Genomic DNA, 20,814 nt, shown 5'->3' on the forward strand with positions numbered 1-20,814 from the left:
TTGTGCCATTTGACATGGTAACTACCAATTACATAGGGCTATCTGAATTTTAATTAAAATTCAGTGCCTCAGTCACACCAATCAAATTTCAACTGCTCAATAGCCAGACGCTGCTAATGGTTTCTATACTACATAGCAGAGATTTGGACATCTCCATCATAGCAGAAAGATCGACTGGATATAGCTGCTCTGTAACAATACAACTACCCTTCTTCAGATTAGTCTCTACTCTGGCCCTGGTCCAAACAACCTAAATATTGGATTAGCCAAAAAGTTTGTTCAGGTTTTTCCATAAGATGTTATGAAAAACCCACACAAACTATCTGGTCAACCCAATACTTAAGATAGCCCGTTCGGTCTTTGAGGAGATAAAGATGATCTGGACTCCCAATATAAAAACTTCTGCCTTCTGACATAGAAACCTCAGCCTCCCTGAAGATAACATAGACTTAATCTTAATCTCCCTATTAAGAAGAAACCTTATGAAAGGTTTCATTCACTGTTATCAAAGAACAAATCTTTTTAATGTCTAGAAAAGAATAAATAAATATTCCAAGGCAGAAATATATTTGGTATATCCAAAAAACAAGGTCAGTGTGACTGAAGTAGAGGGGAAACAAGTAGGGAAAAAAGGTCAGAGAAGTAGCCAGGAGCCAAATCACAATGGGCCTCCTTTCCCGTGTTTTATAACTTCATGAAGTAAGTTATATAATAATAGATTTCTACAGCGGAATTAAAAGGAATCATTTCTCATCAAAGCAACAAATTAAATAATAAAGACATATACTGTTGATAAACAAACCTAAAAATGTTCAAAATAGCAAGACAGTATTTTCTGAGGAGAGGGGGAAAAAAGACAGTGATTCAGGAATTAATCTTAAAAATGCCAAAACATACCCAAACTCAAATTTCTAAAAAGCCCAATTCAAATGATCAGATTGTTTAAGTAAAAAGCACTTTTCCCCCATGGATCATAACATAGGTCTCCAGTAGAACAATGGCATGTAAAAATCCCAAAATCTTGCACTTCCAAGTTTCAAAAATCACTTCTAAAACTTGGATAAATTAAGTAACTATAATCATAAAGTTTACTGGTTTACTCTTTAATAACCCAGTACCACAAAGCTAAATACAACTTTCAATTAAAGTGAGTTGTGCATTTTGTCTTGGGTTTATTTTTGCAGAAAAATGACTCTTCTTTTAAAATAAATGACCGGAGTCTTTTATATATACCAAGAACTCAGTAACAGCATGTCTTTTTTTTAACACCACTTGGAAATCACAGAAGGGGCATTAAATTACACTTAGTTAAAGAGAAACTATTTTTACCATGTTACATTTTCTCAGTATCAGACAAAAGCTTCTCTGAGATGTTTTTTTCCCATTACCAAGGTAGTAAATTATTTCATATTTTTCAAATGAATTTAGTCCTCCTGAACTGGGAAATACAGGTACCTAGACTCTCCAATTCCTCATGCTATCTACAATGCTTGGTTCCAGCAACTGATTTACTAATGAATAATAAACTTCAGTTCTCAAATTTAAATGAATCCCCAATTACTTCATAAGCAATTCCAAAAGGCATTTCACGTCAGTGACAACATGAGGAAAAAATTAGGCAGACATTTCAATCAAATCCTCACCATTTAAAAAATTGTATTTAAAAAAGAAATAGCGACTTGGCTGGTGGTCCAATGGTTAAGACTGCACTCCCAATGCAGAGAGTGCAGGTTCAGCCCCTGGTTGGGGAACTAAGACACCACATGCTGGGTGACGCAACCAAAAAATAAATTAATAAAAATAAAATAGAAATAGTTTTCTAAGCTCTTTACAAAAAAAAAGAACTTTCTAAGCTCTTTACTTAGCCGATTACACAGTTAAATGTTCACCCCTTTTAGAAGAGGGTGTATCATCTCATACTTACTGTAGTTAAGGGATTTGGAGTCGGTATGGGAAGCAAGCCTGCACCAGGCATCAGACTTGTCATGGTTGGAGCAGGAGCCAATAAAGAGAGAGCTTTGGCTTCCTCTGGGATTTTACCTGCAGAGGCAAGTTCCAAACATTACAGAAAGCAGAAACACCACACAGCTTTACACTATGATTTTACAATTACCCTTGCACTTAAAAAATAATAATAATAAATGAATCTATCAGATCCATATAAAGAAATAAATAAGAACTTAAGTCTTTCCTTTTACCCTGCTCTACTAGGAAAAATAAAAGTGAGCAAAATTTCAAAGACTAACAATCTCATTAATGGAATATTATTTTAAAAACTGAATAATGTAGACAATTATTTAACACTTTGAGCTATGGGTCACCTGTACTGGAAACTTAATGTTCATGAACCAAACGATATCAAGCATGGACGCTTTTCCAGGACGGTGTTTTCGCGGTGATCGAAAGTTGTGTTACACATGACAACCGTTCGTGTTGGCTGCATCACTAATAGCACACAGAACATCAGATACAGAAAAGAAGAACATTTTTTAAAGTTTAATCCCCAGAAATGGCAAATAACCAAATTAGTCAAAAAAAAGAAAAAGAAAAAAACAAATATGTGCGAATTGAAATTTATTCCCGAGTGTCCCTATCCTGTTAATTTAAACTACCTACTTGTGATGCAAACAATTTTGATAATCTTCCAATAGGCTCCGTTTAATTTCAAGTAGACAGAAAAAAACAAAAGCTACTGCATGTAACCAGCTTCAATTGAAAAGGAAGCCTACACCCATTCAGTTAACAAGGCATCTCACCAACAATGTCAGAGATGACCAAAAGAATCCAGTTCCAAAGAATACATACGCCTTGGGAAACTATCATTTTTGAAAATAACTAAAAAAACTTTCCTGAGTCTCAGGAAACTTCTTAAATTACTGACTTTTAGAACCAATTTATGTATACTTATCTGAAGAGGGGTGGTTAATGCCTAAATGTCTTCCTTATAATAAGCAGCTTAAGTGCCTAATAATAATAACAATAACATTAAAATAATCCTAGACACTAAGAAGAAATTCCTACAAGTAAAAAAATGAAAATTCACTCTGAATTAAGTCCATCAATTTGTCATTTAATTACTGAATTCTAATCAATCAGTTTTGATAAAGACTATGACTTTCACATTTTTTTCTGCTTTCTCTTAACTCTTTGAAAAAGAAAATTTCTAAGAAAAATTGACTATACATAGCAATTTCAGAAGAACTACTCATACATAATTATGTGTTATTTGACCAAACATTTCTATTATGAATTCTTCAAAGTAATTTAAAACACTGTACAAAGTCTCATCAAATTGCAACTAGCATATGGAGTAAATTTTCAAGAAAGCACAACGCTGGGTTTCAGCGGTAAAATTCTACTTAATACAACCAGATGTGCAGGGATAAATCTCTAAAAACACTTACTGAATGCACTTCTAAACGTGGATGGAATTCAAGATGAATTTTAAAATTTGCTTTAAATAGTGGTTATACCTTATTCACAGGAATAGAAAAATTACACTTTCTTAGCTTTAGCAAATGTCTGTCTATTCTAAGTCTATATAACCTTAATTTACTAATTTCAAAAACAAACTCATTTTATTATTTCAGTAAATTCTGCATAAGCACAGATTTTAACATGCATAAAGATTAAAAGGTGGGAGAATCTTACTTGAAGACATCAAATAATAATTTATTTTGTATTTATTAGTTACTAGCATTAAGACATGTATCTGTATACCCACATATATACTATACTATTTACACTGCTATCAAACCTATTTTATCTGTGAAAAGTTAAGTATTCTTTCTTTTTTAAATATCTCTAAAACCTGAACACATCTTGATAAATCAACTGAGATCCTAAGGTACAAATCCTACACTTTACTACCCTAATTCATGCACCTAAAAAACAAAGAATTCCAGTTTAGTAATGTCTCAATTTAAGATTACCTGTTGATTAAATAAGAAAAACTATACACACAAAATAGTGCAGAAAGACTATAACAACAAAAAAGGGTATTTAACCTAGGCCAAAAGCTGATTAAAGTCATTCATTCATTTTTGGCTTAAAAATAGTTGTCAGTAGGATATCTGACTCTCACTGACTCTCACAACATAATGAACTATTGCAAATATTAAGTCTAACTAAAATCACAATATTTATTATTCTTATTACCATTAAAGATAATCTAAAAGTCCCATTGCTTAATTTCCAAGATAAAATTCTACCAAATTTATCCTCCAAATACTATCAGAATGTATAAAAGCATAAAGCAAATTAAGTACTTAGCATTTTTCCCAAACTGTACTCATCAAAGACAACTGAGAGGAAAACAGTCTCTCTCATGCATCCTAATCTCAGAATCTATTTAGAAACAAGTAATTTCTGAACATTTTTCAACCAAAAATTCAAGCAAAGAAATACACACGCAAGTAAATATTCAACAGTTTCTCAAGTATTCATTCCCCACATAGGCAACTAAAAGTGTTTTGTTTCTAAATCAATGTTCTTTTCTATAATAAATATCATAAAAGTGAAAAGTCTCTTCTTGTTCTCTACCCCCAGATTGTTATAAGAAATTTACTTATTTTCCTTGATGACTGTACTGTGTATGCCTAAAATTCTAAGGGAGAAGGATGAAAATTCAAAGTTCTTAGTTGGTCTTTATGAGAGTTGCAGATGTGGCAGAAAACTGCAAAAATGTTACACTGAGATAAAAAACGTGCTCCTAAATAAGAATCTCACCACTGTTTTAGTGTTTCGGGAACAAAATGTAACCGATCCATTTATAAACACCAACTGAAACTAGCACTGAGCTTCACGAAACTGTATATTAATTTACTGTGAAAACTTATTTTATGTTGAGGATGAGTTCTACTAATCATCTCCCAATATAATTTGCAATGCAATGTTATGAACTCTTAATGGAATACCATTTACAAAGAACTGGAAAACCAGCTCACAAGTTAAAGTGAAAGAGATTTAACAAAACAAAACAAAACAAAACAAAAAAAAAAGGGACAAAATAAAGAAAAAGAAATGAAATTAAAGTAAAACAATAAAAAACAGAGACAGGGCGTCCATCTTCTGCGGTTCAGACTCCGATCTCATTTCCCCAATGAAGGTTTCACTTGACGGCAGGTTTAGTGGCATGGCAAACAATGCCTAACTCAGGCAAGTGTAACAGGTCTGCCTTGGCCAGTCTAGTCATCTAATAATGCACAAATATCACATAGAGAAAACATACAAAACCAAATTAATAGTCAAAATCCATCTACCAGAAAATGTGGACATAAACTTATGACTGATGATTAGGTTGACACCCTATCTTTGACCTTATCTTTTTCTAAGTGTTAACATTTATAAAAAGAAATCTGAGATGCACGCAACAACAAAGAGAGGTCATATCTGGACGAGTATAATGAAAGTAAAACATTTTATTTTGAAGTGGCATGTTTTATTAACAATACCTAATGCTTAGTATGTATGGAACTATTACACATCCAACATTACTTAAACAGCTTAGGATCTTCTCACGATACTACCATCTGAATTAAAAACGAACAAAAAAACAACAGCAAATTGAAAGAAACTGAAAAAAAAGTCTTACAACTTTTTTCTATGGCTCTTTCACTTCTTTCATAATGCTGTTTCTATAACATCAAGGAAAGAATACAATCAGTGAAGTAAACAGAAGACTGCTTACAGCAAAGCAGTACATCTCCTCTTACAGAACTTACTCCACTGGAACTCCTTCCTTTGATTTACTTCAAATTTACTTCCCTATCTTTTTTAATACAATATATTATTACTTTGCTTGCAGTGCATAATCAGATCTTTTAGTAGCTCACTGTGACATTCTTCAGGTTCTATGAATTCATCTCTGTTGCACTAGTTCAATGAAAAATGTGTATCTGAATGTTTTTCCAATATCAATTTATAGGTTCGTGTTCTAAAATACAACTAAACTGGAATAAAAATATGAATTTTCATGTTCAAAAATAGCGAAATTTTGTCTCAAAATGTTAATACTAAAAATATTCAAATCATTACAATAAATATGCAGTTAATTCTATCAAGTAAAACAGACAAAAAAAGGAACCTCTATATGCCCATAATCTTGAACATTTATAACAAACAATAGTCACTTTTCAAATACTTGAAAAATCCTATGGGAATACAGCAAGGTTCCAGCAGAGCCACACTAACAAAAGTCTTCCTTCCAGTTCAAATAATAAGCTAAAATCACATAGATCTGTGCTGCTGGTGGCATAATTTTTTGATACACTTAATATTCCCATTAATAAACCTTCTACTTATTTTTTTCCCATGCAGTTTACTTGGTATGAAATTGGTATGAACTTGGTATGCAAACTAAACCATTACCAGCTCTTTTCTCACCTTGTTCTCCAATTTTAGGGTCGTTGTACACTTACAGATTAGTAGATAAGAATAGATTTAAGCAAATAATTAACTTCAGTTCATTTTTATTCTCCCTACCCTACTCTAATCCCCAGGCATGGGAAAAACACTTTCAAATTTATCTGAAAAACTCCAGAAGGTCCTATTCTGGGACTTCAAAAATAACATCACTGTATCTGACTGTAATGTTTTTGACATCCCAGAACAGGCATTCTGAAATATGCAAAAAAACTTGAAAGTGCAGCAAACTGTTTACTATATACTATTTTAATGTTAGCCTGATTTCTAAAAATGGTTTTAAAACATTACATATGAAAACTCATTAGACTGTTTCAGGTAAAAATTTTATGTTGTAAAACAGTTACCACAAGCCACCAGTGAAAATATATTTTAAAGACATTTAAATTATAATAACCAATTATAAAATCCATGTACATATGCTACAATCAGTGCTCTGAATAAAAGTTAATTACACACCAGAACTTTCAAATTCAGCACAGCCTATTATATGTTACTGGCTCTGTAAACGTTAAGTTACTAAAAAAAAATAAGCATTAATAATAATTAGCTCTTAAAGCAGGTTAAGTCATAAATTAATGAATTACTATAAGGCCTTTGGCCTTGTTACCCCTTCAAACAACTACTTCCTTGATGGATGCTTTGGAAAATTGTTTTCCATTGTTTCTCCTTAACTGCCATCACCACCCCCAACCCTAGCCCCACCCCCCCCAACCCACCAGCCAAAGAAGTCAGTAAAATAAATTTCAGTTGCACAGCAAACAATTACAGTGAATAAGAAATAATGGTTTCATTAAAAAAGTAAATTACCTTAAGAAGATACTGTAAACCTTAAAATATGAATATTTTTCTTTAACATAATCCACCTAACCCCCACTTAGCAAAATGTGTACACTGTTTTTATTTATAAAATTTCATTAACACTGTATACACAAGGGCAAAGGATCACTTATTTACACATTTTAAATAATTTCCTCTACCAATTTAATTTCAGAAAGCTTGCTTTAAACTTGCAAATTAAATACAATAAAGCAAAGTAAACCAAAGAAGGCAAGCAATTAAAAAAAATTTTAATGTCTAGCTATCTCAAATATACATAATAAAGTAACCATTTTAATATATTTTATTATTAGGTAAAATCCTTTCCATCTCCAAATTTCATTCTTATACACACATACCATATCTACTTGCCAATTTCTAGGAAAGCCAGTGGTAGCAATGGACAGGACAGAGATTAAAATAACTTAAAAAATCATATGAGATACCAACCTTCTGCACAAGGAACAACTATCAGAGCTCTGTCAATAAAAACCGTGTTAGTTAGATGCTGGGCCACACCAACACTTGATGGATCACGAAACTTAACATAACATACTTTGGAAGAAAAAGCAAGAGGTGCGTTGCTGCAAGAGAAAAAGAAAAACAATTGGACTAATAAACATTAGGCTGGTTTTGTCATTTTCATTTACCGTTTCTTTTTTAGATCTTTACATAATCAAGACAGGAATTTCTGCTGCTAAGGCATGAAATACCAGAACGTAGTCTTTTAGATCTTTACATAATCAACACAGGAATTTTTGTTGCTAAGACATGAAATACCAGAACTTAGTCTTTTCATAGTGATTTGCTGCAAAGACTAAACAGAAATCTAGACAGGCCTATAGCCCTGTTTGTTAAAAATCCCAAACTTAACACATTCTTAATTTCAGTGAAATGTGAAAATAGCTGACTTAACCCAAGGATGTTTAATTGGTGCATCCACATCAATCAGCAAAATCTCTTTCAGAAAAAAAGCCCCAACTCTCAAGACTTCAAATTTTGTAACTACTTTCAATCCTCCCTAACATGATTCCTGACATTTAAAATCATTAAAAGCTTCACAAACATCTAAAAACAATCAGATAACCTGGAATTAAAATTAAGTTCTTTTGCATATACTAGACTACTTCAGACTAGGCAGCATTGTGGTTTTCCAGACAAACAATTCTACAAACAAAATTTATATATCTTATAGGCAAAAGAGAATAGATTCTTACAAGTCCTACTAGATTTAATCTAGGCAAGACTACATTAAAAAGAAGCCAGACACAGCACAGATGAAACCAATTTTTCCATAATATGAATCCATCATGTTAGAGTTCAAAATACACTATATCCTCATAAAGAATCATTTTCTCAACCTACCCATCCTGCTGCCGCTGCTAAGTCGCTTCAGTCATGTCCGACTCTGCGCCACCCCAGAGACAGCAGCCCACCAGGCTTCCCCGTCCCTGGGATTCTCTAGGCGAGAACACTGGAGTGGGTTGCCATTTCCTTCTCCAATGCATGAAAGTGAAAAGTGAAAGTGAAGTCGCTCAGTCGTGTCCGACTACTAGCGACCCCATGGACTGCAGCCTACCAGGCTCCTCGGTCCATGTGATTTTCCAGGCAAAAGTACTGGAGAGGGGTGCCACTGCTTTCTCCGATAACTGTATTCAATTAAAATCTGTAATTGTCTTTAGCAAGTGAAAAAAGGCACAACCTAGATATACAGCTAATGTTTAACATAAATGTACAATCCTTCAAAACATTCAATCTGTCACACTAAAAAAGTAAGATCATTTGAAAAATACCAAATATGACTTGGGCAATAACAGTAATTTAGTTGACAAAACAGGTCAAGGAAGTTGACTACAATCAAGATGAGATTTAAAGTCTAATTATCTAATTCCAAATCTCACGTAACCTTAATCATTCAGTTAATCAAGAACTTTAAAGCCACTTTAATGTACTATCTAATTTGTAATTCCATAAATATCCATCACTTCTTAAAATTAAAAACTAAACACAGCAAAAAATCCACTTTGATAACAGCTAAATGTAGTTATGATATTAACCAAACACTAAGATAAAATATATCTGCATTTAGAACTTGAAACTATATGTTGATATATTACTATTAACATAACTTAATCAGGCTAATCAAAGCCGCTAAAATAAAAATAAAACTCTACCTCTTTTTCACCCAACTGAATTCAATTCTTTCCTGCCTAAAGCCATCCAATTTGAGCTTCAAGCCAGTCCTTTTTAACCTCCCCCTACTCAACACATAAGTGAAGCACTGTATGGATTTGTCGTGAGATAAACACGTCTGTGGGCTTCCCTGGTGGTGCAGTGGTAAAAAACCTGCCTGCCAAAGCAGGAGATACGGGATGCATCCCTGGGTTGGGAAGATACCTGGAGAAGGAAATGACAACCTACTCCAGTATTTTTGCCTGGGAAATCCCATGGGCAGAGGAACATGCTGGGCTATAGTCCATGAGGTCACAGAAGAGTCAATCGTGACTTAACGACTAAACCGCAACAACAAACACGTCTGCATCCAGACTTAACTCACCTCTGTATTACCAAATCACCAATTCAGGCCTTCCTAAGAGCTCTAAACTCCCGTATCTAAGCGCCTGCTGGAACACTGCGTGGTGATGGTCACCGGGCCCACCACGGAACTTATTCTTAAATTCATCATCTTCCTCTATACCAATCCAGCACTTTGTCCTAATTTCATATCTCAGTTAAGGATACTACCACATCACCTAAGTCAGAAATCTGGGAGTTACTAATGTGACCATCATTAGTACTGTTCACCAAATATTTCCAAATTTCCTTCTGGCTACATAATAAAATTCTATTTCTTTTTTTCCTTGAAGTTAGGTATAGCTGTGCAATTTGGTCAATTAAATATGAGCAGAACTGAAACGTATTCCTATTCAGGAGTTTTAAGGGTCATTGCTCCATTCTGTCCCTCTGCCACAGTGACCAACAACATCAAAGAGATGGGTGGCTGATACATCAGCTTCATTACCAACCCCATCAATTTAGTATAAGAAATAATATTCTGTTTTTATTAAACTACTGAGATTTATGGGTTGTTTCCATCCTTGATCCTTCCTCCTTCTTTTTCATCCAATTGGTCTTTATATCCTATGAAAATGGCCTCCCAAATATTTGTCACATTAATTCTTAAAACTCAACATTTCCAAAACTACGATCACGGCTTCCAGTCCCATCACTTTCTGGCAAATACATGGGGACACAATGGAAACAGTGACAGACTATTTTCTTGGACTCCAAAATCACTGTGGACAGTGACTGCAGACATGAAATTAAAAGACACTTGCTTCCTGGAAGAAAAGCTATGACAAACCTAGACAGCATATCAAAAAGCAGAGACGTCACTTTGCCGACAAACATTCGTCTAGTCAAAACTATGTTTTTTTCCAGTAGTCATGTATGGATGTGAGAGTTGGATCACAAAGAAGGTCGAGCGCCGAAGAATTGATGCTTTCGAACTGTGGTGCTGGAGAAGATGCTTGAGAGTCCCCTGGACAGCAAGGAGATCAAACCAGTCAATCCTAAAGGAAATTAACTCTGAATATTCTCTGGAAGGCCTGATGCTGAAGCTCCAATACTCTGGCCACCTGATGCGAAGAGCCGACTCTGGAAAAGACCCCAATGCTGGGAAAGACTGAGGGCAGGAGGCAAAGGGGGGAGACAGAGGGTGAGATGGTTGGACGGCATCACAGACTCAACAGACACGAATCTGAGCAAACTCCAGGAGTAGTCAAGGACAGGGAAGCCTGGTGTGCTGCAGTCCACGGGGCTGCAAAGAGTCAAAATTCTTTCAATACTCTCATTATCAATGCCTTCATTCAAGTCCTTATCATTTCTCACTGGGATTACTAACCAATCACACTGCCTCTAATCTCAATTCTATTTAACAATCTTCCACAAAAGCTGTTAGAATAATCTTTCTAAATCCTAAATTTCTTCATGTCATGCTTAAATTTCCTCAGAGACACCCTTCTTTTCTTGCCTCATCATTTTAAAAATGCAGGCATAAAAATACTTGCTGTCCCCAAGACACATTCCGCACAAACAGAGCTGCCTTTGTGCCTGCTATTTCACTTGGCTATGATGTGCTCTCACTCCCCTTCCACTTTTCTTCAAGGCTCCAGTTTCAAAGTCTTCTGGAAAGTCATTTTAAAATATCAAAGTAACTAAGTACCCTCTTACATGTGCTACCAAGACATCCTATATATTTTCAGCAGTTCCCTTATGTGAAACCCGGAACAGACCTAGCAAGCTTTAAGACACAACTGATCAGTCACATGGCACAAGGGCCCATTTCACTGGCTAACCCCAAACCTATAATTTGGGAGGCCTGACCAAATGAACTTGAACAGTCACATTCTCTCTTGGGCTGGAAAGTTATTTAGAGTGTGGGTCTGGGCCAGCTGCCAGATGAGTGAGTACAGAACAGGTCTGCAGAGAAACTGAGCAGATACACAAAAACAACCAAGCTGACAATAAATCCTGACAGGAATAAGCAGACAGTTGCCCTGGATGCTGATACCTTTCTGGTTCCCATTCCCAGTTTCCCTGAGGCCTAGTCTGTATTTTACTACTTAGGGAAATCATCTTTTTAACAATGTCTCTTCCTGAGCTAGATTAGTAACACCTTCTGTCCGTGGCAGCCACCCCCCCAAAAAAAATCTATGATTATAAGGAGCTGTGAAGACCCTAGCAATTGCAACAAGTATAATCTCTTTTAGCACTTGAAGAAACTAACAAGCTACCACTGAAACTGTATTTCCTAAATTGACAGATCCTTCTGTAAAAGAATGGAAACATAAATCATCACTGTTGTAAACTATAAACAATTCCAAATACGCCTACTTGAAACATATCATTTCAAATTTAAAACACCCACAGGAATAAGAAATGTGGGACTGGTTAATAAACCATATGCTATGGACATTTAAGAAGCCCAAAACCTGGTTAAAAGATGCCAGTCTGTTCTGAACAGCATTACCGTAAAAGAATGGATCCTAGTGCTAAAAGCAATTTGCTTCACCATCTCCAATTACCTTCCTTGCTGCCGCTACGTCGCTTCAGTCATCTCCGACTCTGTGCGACCCCACAGACGGCAGCCCACCAGGCTCCGCCGTCCCTGGGATTCTCCAGGCAAGAACACTGGAGTGGGTTGCCGTTTCCTTCTCCAATGCATGAAAGTGAAGAGTGAAAGTGAAGTCAAGTAAAATCAACACAGTATCTACTTTATAAAAATGTAAGTGAAAGTGAGGTCGCTCAGTCATGTCTGACTCTTCGCGACCCCATGGACTGGAGCCTACCAGGCTCCTCCGTCCATGGGATTTTCCAGGCAAGAGAACTGGAGTGCGATGCCATCGCAAAAATGTAAACATACAAGCTTTTCAGGAGAAGTAGTAACACTACTTTATTTTGAATATTATAAGCTAAAAAGATACAGCGTGTGTACATGCTCAATCATTTGAGTCATGTCTGACTCTGTGACCCTATGGACCACAGCTCACCAGCCTCCTCTGTCCATGGGATTCTCCAGGCAAGAATACTGGAGTGGGTTGCCATGCACTCCTCCACGGATCTTCCCAACCCCAGGGAACGAACCTAAGTCTTCTGTGTCACCTGCACTGCAGGCAGATTCTTTACCCACTGAGCCACCTGGGAAGCCAAAAATGATACAGTGGCAAGCCTAAATACAGATACCTCAGCAAACAACTTTGTATTTATATTTATAAACAAATATATTTCCAAACGGAGAAGGCAATGGCAACCCACTCCAGTACTCTTGCCTGAAAAATCCCATGGACGGAGGAGCCCGGTAGGCTGCAGTCCATGGGGTCACGCGAAGAGTCAGACACAACTGAGTGACTTCACTTTCATGCACTGGAGAAGGAAACGGCAACCCACTCCAGTGTTCTTGCCTGGAGAATCCCAGGGACGGGGGAGCCTGGTGGGCTGCCGTCTATGGGGTCGCACAGTCGGACACGACTGAAGCGACTCAGCAGCAGCAGCAGCAGCAGATTTCCAAATCTTATATTTAGATCTTTCTCTCTAGTATATCCTATGCTACTAAATAAGGGTTACTTTTTTTAAAATTAAATATGATTATCATTTCAAATGTAATCCTGAACTACAGTTTTAATTTTTAAAAGGTCTAAACATATTTCTCTAAAAAAAGTAACAGTACTCAAATATAGCAGATTTTATACTGACCTCATTTGTTAAATCACCTTTTGTTTTTTTAAATAAAAACCTTCTACAATTACTTTTCAAAAAAAAATCAGAATTTTTCACTGAAAGTTTAATGCAAAAATCACAGAACCAACTTTTTGAGCATCAGTTAAATTTATTGGCCCCTAACTGGTTATCTGGACTTCCCAGGTGGCACTGTGGTAAAAAATCTGCTTGCCAATGCAGGAGCCACAGGAGACTCAGGTTCAATCCCTGGGTCAAGAATAGCCCCTGGAATAGGAAATGGCAACACACTCCAGTATTCTTGCCTGGAAAATTTCATGGACAGAGGTGGGGTAACAGTCCATGGGATGGCAAAGATTCAGACACGACTAAGCATGCACACACATAACTGGTTATTTAATTTTTCACTAAACATGGTGATAGCACTGTACAATCTTTAAAAAAAACTCAATGTGTTAACACCATGATTTTCCAACACTTTATTATATTTCTAGACGTCCTCTGAGAATCTATCAAAAAAGATATAATGCAAAGCGTGGATAAAGTATGTAGTTTTATGTATGAAAATATTAACTGATACATAACAATTTCTCAACAGGTCTCCAGTGATACTCTGGATGGCACAATTCTCCTTTCTATAAGATTTCCTTATGATTTACTGACACCCACTAAATGCCAGGGGCCCTCCAATCACTGTGGACAATCAAAAATACACATTCTCAAATACTTCTAGCTAAAACCCAATGGCAGAATTTCAAACACACACATATACACTTGAGACTTTACATATTATTACAATAAATAAAACACAGCAATATGAAAAAATGCTTACTATGGGCTGAGTAAAAAAGTTGACAGCAACAGTATATATATATTCTTTTGACTACACTAGATTGAGATAAAGGATTCCCCGATAGCTCAGTTGGTAAAGAATCCGCCTGCAATGCAAGAGACCCTGGTTCAGTTCCTGGGTCAGGAAGATCTGCTGGAGAAGGGATAGGCTACCCACTCGTCTTCTTGGCCTTCCCTGGTGGCTCAGCTGGTAAAGAATCCACCTGCAATGTGGGAAACCTGGGTTCGATCCCTGGGTTGTGAAGATCCCCTGGCGAAGAGAAAGGCTACCCACTCCAGTATTCTGGCCTGGAGAATTCCATGGACTGGGACTCACATAGTCCATGGGGTCACAAAGAGTCGGACAAGACTGAGCAACTTTCACTCAACTCATTCATATTAAGATAAATGCATATAAAAGGGACTGAAGGGAAACACATGGAAATGGAGAAAAGCTTTGATAGCGCCCTACGGTCACTGGCAGTGTTCCATTGTCTCTATTTTTCATAATGTGACTATACAGGTTATACTTTTAGCTATTTGACAGCTTTTACCTTATCAGTGCTTTTGAAGACCAGAGAAGAAAAGAAAACCCTCAAGCCAAAAAAAATCAACACGGGTTGATGATAGAAATGAGGCTAGGTTACCCTATAGGTATTATGTACTTGAGGGGGCATAGGAGAACTTCTAGGGCGCAGAGAATCCTACCCATGTGCTGGATGTGTTCACTTTGTGAAAATTCATCAAGCTGTATACCCTTACCCATGCACTTTTCTACACATTATACCTCTATAAAATGCTTACTGAAAAAAAGACAAAAATTTCTTAGCACTGTAAACAGGTTTTCAAGATGTATGAGATTCATTTGTACTAAACACTACTAAATTGCACTAAATTAAAAGTCTGGATATTTGTCATCTAGCAGCACAAATAAGAATTTTTAATATTTACAATGAATGTCTACTCCAATTCTTAAATGTTTAAATAGAAATTGAATTACGGCCTCATGCCAAAAAAAGAAAATTTAATTTAAAATCTGAATTTTCATATTAGCAATTGCATCCTTAAAATGTAAATGAGAAACTATTCTCACATTCTATTAAAGAAATATAGTTCCAAATTTAAAACAAATCAATTTCTACTCAGCTTTCAAAGATTAATCATAAAATACCGTTTCCACAATACTGAAAAAAGAATTCTGTCTTCAAAACACCTACTACTATTGCATATTTATACATTTCAGCCCAAATTTGCAAACAGAATGTAAGGACCAGCTTATGACAACTTAACTACAGAGCAAACAGAAAACACACCACTAGGAAAGCATGTTAATACTTGTGAAAAACAGGAATAGGAACTGCAAATATAGAATAACTGGTCAAAGATTTTGCCTGGCCTAGATGTATTACATTTATGCTACAATTTTGCAAAATGTATTACAGCTGGTGACACAGTAACTCTGTTTCAATGCACTGTTTAAGTAACCAGCTTTTTTATTCTTTTACACTTTAAACTCCAAGCAACTAACACCTGATTTCAAAAAATAGCTCATTTTACTAAATGGCAGATAACTGGCAGCATATTGCCACCCAAACGCATTTTTCAACCACGTGAGTGGTGTTATGTTCACAATGAAGAATATTCTGTGATGTATTTCTTCTGCCCATAAGACACATTATCACAACCTTGAAAGCAGGGTTAGCTTACAAAGGTTTATCTACAAAATATTTTACTATTTGATTCCAATTTGTTCAGAATACAGAAACCCTCCGAACAGTTCTCAATTATTCAGAAATGTTCTAAGTGTTGAAATGAAGAGAAAGCTTAAAGCACTTTCAAAAGTTATATAAGATAGCCAAAGCTATATATGTGATGACGAGTCAATAAAGATGTATGTGCACCCACTTATGAACTATTTTTGGCAAAACTGTATTACTGAATCTATTCATGTGGAAACAATTTATATAGCCAAGATGAATCATTTTACAACACAAATTACAAGACAAAATATCAATATCATGAAAAGCTTTTAAAAAGATGATTGGGGAAAAAGAGCGGTGTGAGGGGGCAGAGGGGGAGTAGTCATAGATTAAAGAAAATAATCAAACGTACTGAGTGATCTCTTGATTATCTCTAAATCAGAAAAAGAAAATGGAGAAAAGGCGTCAGACTAATTGAAAAAATTTAGATGTTATATATTGTCAATGTCAAATTTCTTGGCTACATTAACAGTACTGTGGTAAAGTAGGTCATATACATAAGAGATTTTCATTTACTTGTTGAGGAGTGAATAGTCAAGGGATGAGGGTGGGTGTGTGCGTGTATGTATGTAAAAGTGGGTAGTGGGAGACAGAAATCTGTGGCTAAATACAGATGAAGGGAACATGGGAGTTATTCTTTCAGCATTTCTGTATGCATGAAATACTTTGAAACAAAAATGAGAAGAAAAACTTAAGTAAAATTTAAAAATCCAAACACCAACTTTTATCACTATCTATGCAGCAGCAATGCGGTATAGTTAGAGAAACCTAAAGGAAAATAGATTTACATGCATCACTATGAAATACCCCAAAAAAATCAAACACAATTTTTTTAGTAAGAGAAATCTTAGGCTACTATCCCTTTCTTCAAAAGATTTTGACAAAATGAACAAAACACTGAGAAATTTTCATATTCTGGACACTAGTTTTTAAAAGTTTATGCCCGTAAGAAAATAAACAACCCTGAAACCTCTTACGAATTTTGTTAGCTGATATTACCGTACAAGGGAAATCTTACGTCAAAGTACACTACCTGGGAAGTGTCTGAGAAGAGTGAATGCCATCCCAAATCTGGACTTCTATAAGTATACAGCAGGAATAATCCTGCACAGATTACTGTTTTTTTCTGAAAGGTTTAGGGCAGTGTGACCTTCTAGGAGGAAATTTTAATCCGACGCCAAAAGGGTGAACAGACATGAATCTTTTAACATGGATGGGCTCGGTTAGATTAACCTCTGAAGACGCTAAATTGGTGAACACAGGCCTAGAACAACTATAACCCTAATTCTATTTGTCATCAGCCGCAGGCTTCCCTGTCAGCAACAACGGCCCGACACTGAGGCCCTAAGAATCGGACAGTTTCTCAGGCGCAGTCTCCGCGCTTTTCCATTGCAAAACCCCATCAGGCGCTTGCCATGAGGACTATTCCGGGCCCACCTGCGGCCATCTTAAGTTAGGGAAAAAAAGGGGGGAGGCCCGGCACTGAATTCGAGGACTCGGCGACGACCACTGGCCGGGAGGCACGAAAAGGCAACCCCTCTACGTCCTTTGTAAGGATTCTGTGCAAAGATTAACCTCCGAAAGTCGACTAACAAGGAAAACAGAAGCCGGGGGCTGGGGCCGCGGTGCCCCAATCAAACATGGGCACCAAGGGAAACCAGGTGGTCACGTGACGGGGCAGCGCGCCCCCGTCCGCGCTCTCCCCCTCGCCTGGGTTCCCGAGGTCTCGCTCGGGCCCGCGCCCCTCCCCCAGTCGAGCTCAGGACTTACTCGGGCGGGTAGAGCCGCAGCTCCTCGATTTCTCCTAGGAAGGAAAAAAGCGTCCGCATCTGCTCGCTCGTCACCGCAGAGGACAGATTTGTCACCTGAATCACCGCCGTAGGGGTGAGGCCGAAGCCTAAGCCCAAGCCGAAGCTGCCGGCGCTGTTCATCCTGATCCGCGCTGCCGCTGCCTCCCTCCCCAACGTCTTCAACGCGTCAGCGACGGAGCCGGGAAAGCGGAGATCGCGCGGCCGCGAGCGCGCTCCCGCTGGCGAATTCACGGCCACGGGCAGGTCTAGCCGCCCATTTCACAACTCCCCTGCTCTCCGGGCTGCGCGCGCCAGCCGGAAGCGTCGCCCTGGCAACCCGGCGGATCTCGCGAGGCTGCTGCCTGGGGCTTCCGGTTGTGTAAGGCTGTTGGTCCTGCTGCATTTCTCCCCGCCAAGATTTTGATTGAGGGTTTCCCCGGTTACGACTCCATCAAATTCTTGTGCTCCTGTAAACACAAGAGACCCACCTCTTTCCAGTCTTTATAGTAGCTAAGACTGGGAAGTCAAGAGACCTGCTGGTGCAAACCTGTTAAGAAGGGATGACTCTCGAGCATCGCAGTTAACTAACTTGGCTGAACTATAACGTGTCAGTATTATATTCACGCAGCTCCTCCTTCCCACCTATATAAAAAAAAACAAATTGACCGGCGTCCTAGTCATAGAAAAACTTAGAAAGTTTTACGAAACATGTAAATTTAGACGGAATTAAGGAAGAAGGCAGTATGATGAAGGCTATGAGGTTGTCGTTTGTAACATTTTTTAGTTCATTCCGCAGGTGAGTGTTATGTATCGAACAGACACGAACACATTAAGGACAGTTACAGAAGATCCACACAGACTTTGCAACCTAACGAGACGCAAGTAACAGTAGTATGTGAAAATAGGGCAGCTGTTTCCAAAATGCCATCCGCAAAACCTGGAAGGTCCTCAGGGGCCTTTTCAGTGAATCTGTAAGGTCAAAAGCATTTTCACAATATGAAGACTTTATTTCCTTCACTTTGTTGAGAATTGCACTGACGGTGTAAAGCCAGCACCTTAGCAAAAATCAAGGCAGTGGTGTCAAACTGCACAACTACAGTGAGTCCCTCTACATATCAGCTTTTGAGTTACAAACTTTGAAAGATGCCAAGTGTCCCTGTATGCCAGATATAGTGGCAGTACTACTACACTTTACAAGGTACTGTATTTTTTTGTGTGTTTATTAGCTTTTTATGTATTATTTGTGCATAAAGTATTATAAACCTCTTACAGTACAGTACTATATAGTCAGTTGCATTAGTTGGGTACCTAGGCTAACTTTGCTGGACTTATAAACAAATTGGACTTAAATGCTCTTAGAAGAGAACTTTTTCTTTATTGGGGGACTTATGTAGTGGAATTCGAGGACTTTCCTTTGGCTCAGAGGTGAAAGAATATGCCTACTATGTAGGAGACGCGGGTTCGATCTCTGGATCCGGAATATCCTCTGGAGGAGGAAATGGCAACCCACTCCAATATTCTTGCCTGGAAAACCCCATGGACAGGAGTCTGGCGGGTTCCAGTTCATAGGGTCATGAAGAGTCGGACACGACTGAGCGACTAACACTGTAGCGGTATTTTGTATTCACCTCCTTGCACTCATAGCATACACAATATATGATTTTTTAAAATAAGCTAGTTTAAGAATGCCCTTGACAGACTTCCCTGGTGGTCCAGTGGTTAATAATCCGCCTACCAATGCAGGGGACATGGGTCCCTGGTCAGGGGAAGATTCCACATGCTGTGCGGCAACAAAGCATTAACGTCCAAACTGCTAAGCCTGTGCACCCTGGAGCTCACGCTCTGCAGCAAGAAAAGCTGCCACAGTGTGAAACTTGTGCACCCAAACTGCCGAATAGCCCGTGTTTGCCACAACTTGAGAAAGCCTACGCACAGTAATGACTCTGTGCAGCCAAAAATAAATACATAATTGTCCTTGTAAAAAGTAGTAAAAATTATTAATTTTACTAAATCTTCACTTCCTAGCATACACCTATTTTCTTTTTATAAAACCTTTTTTTTTAATTTAGTTTTTACTTTGTTTTTTTGGCCTCACTGCGCAGCATGTAGGATCTTAGTTCTTCAACCAGGAATCAGACCCCACCTACACCTTCATTGGAAGCCCTGAGTCTTAACCACTGGACCAACAGGGAAGGCCCCCAGCTCTTTTTAATATGTGAAGAATTGGGAAGTACTTCTGCTGCATGCCCAAGCAGGATGGACATCTCCAGAAAATGCTCTTGTGCGATTGTTGGAGTTTTCACTCAAAAATGCAAATTTTTAAAAATTTGTATCCACCATCTAGAGCTTGACAGCTTTCTAGTATTTAAACGTTTCTGCTAAAAACACGACTGATATTAACAAAAGTGTTTTTTCACATTATATAGTGATTATAATTGCCCATTTGAAAATCTCTATAGCTCATAAGGCAGTTTTCAACAGAACCAATACATGCTATTACAAAATTAAAAAGAGTTATCAGAGTGGAAGATGGACCCATAGATTTTACTGTAGCAAAATACAGAAAGTTTACTGATATGGTTTCAGATTAAATCCACATTGTAATTGCACTCTAGGAAACCACCACATGTCCAGTTTGGGATAGTTATCAATCAAGATATCTCATATCATCTAGAAAGACAATGAAAATAGTTTCCCCTTTTCCAACAACTTATCTGTTTGAGACCAAATTTTCTTCATATGTTTCAACCTAAACATATCACACAGATTGAATGCACAGATAGGGAAATCCAGCTGTCTTCTATTAAGCCAGACATCAAAGAGCTTTGAAAAATGTAAAGCAATGCCACTCTTAAAGTTCTTTTTGGAAAATATCACTTTACCATAAAAATGCATAATTTAGTTCCACAGCCATTTGGGAGCAGGCTAAAAAATTTATCATTTATATAAGTACA

General features: G+C 37.4%; 1 protein-coding gene across 2 annotated transcripts in view; it reads right to left on the reverse strand.

The window, feature by feature from the left end:
• The window catches only part of SREK1 (splicing regulatory glutamic acid and lysine rich protein 1), a 42,137-nt gene extending 24,066 nt beyond the window's left edge, over positions 1–18,071 (reverse strand). The window contains exons 1-3 of one of the 2 annotated variants that reach the window (XM_052659202.1): positions 17,841–18,071; positions 7,693–7,826; positions 1,925–2,040 (exon numbers count right to left, since the gene is read on the reverse strand). In XM_052659202.1, coding sequence (XP_052515162.1) covers positions 1,925–2,040; positions 7,693–7,826; positions 17,841–18,001 — 411 coding nt within the window. In that variant the 5' untranslated portion in view covers positions 18,002–18,071. Of the gene's footprint in view, positions 1–1,924; positions 2,041–2,321; positions 2,516–7,692; positions 7,827–17,840 lie in introns of those variants that run through there. The other variant, XM_052659203.1, reaches the window with a different exon arrangement.
• Positions 18,072–20,814: the final 2,743 nt, after the last annotated feature.

The sequence above is a fragment of the Budorcas taxicolor genome, chromosome 20 (assembly GCF_023091745.1).
Source record: "Budorcas taxicolor isolate Tak-1 chromosome 20, Takin1.1, whole genome shotgun sequence".
Taxonomy (NCBI): Eukaryota; Metazoa; Chordata; class Mammalia; order Artiodactyla; family Bovidae; genus Budorcas; species Budorcas taxicolor.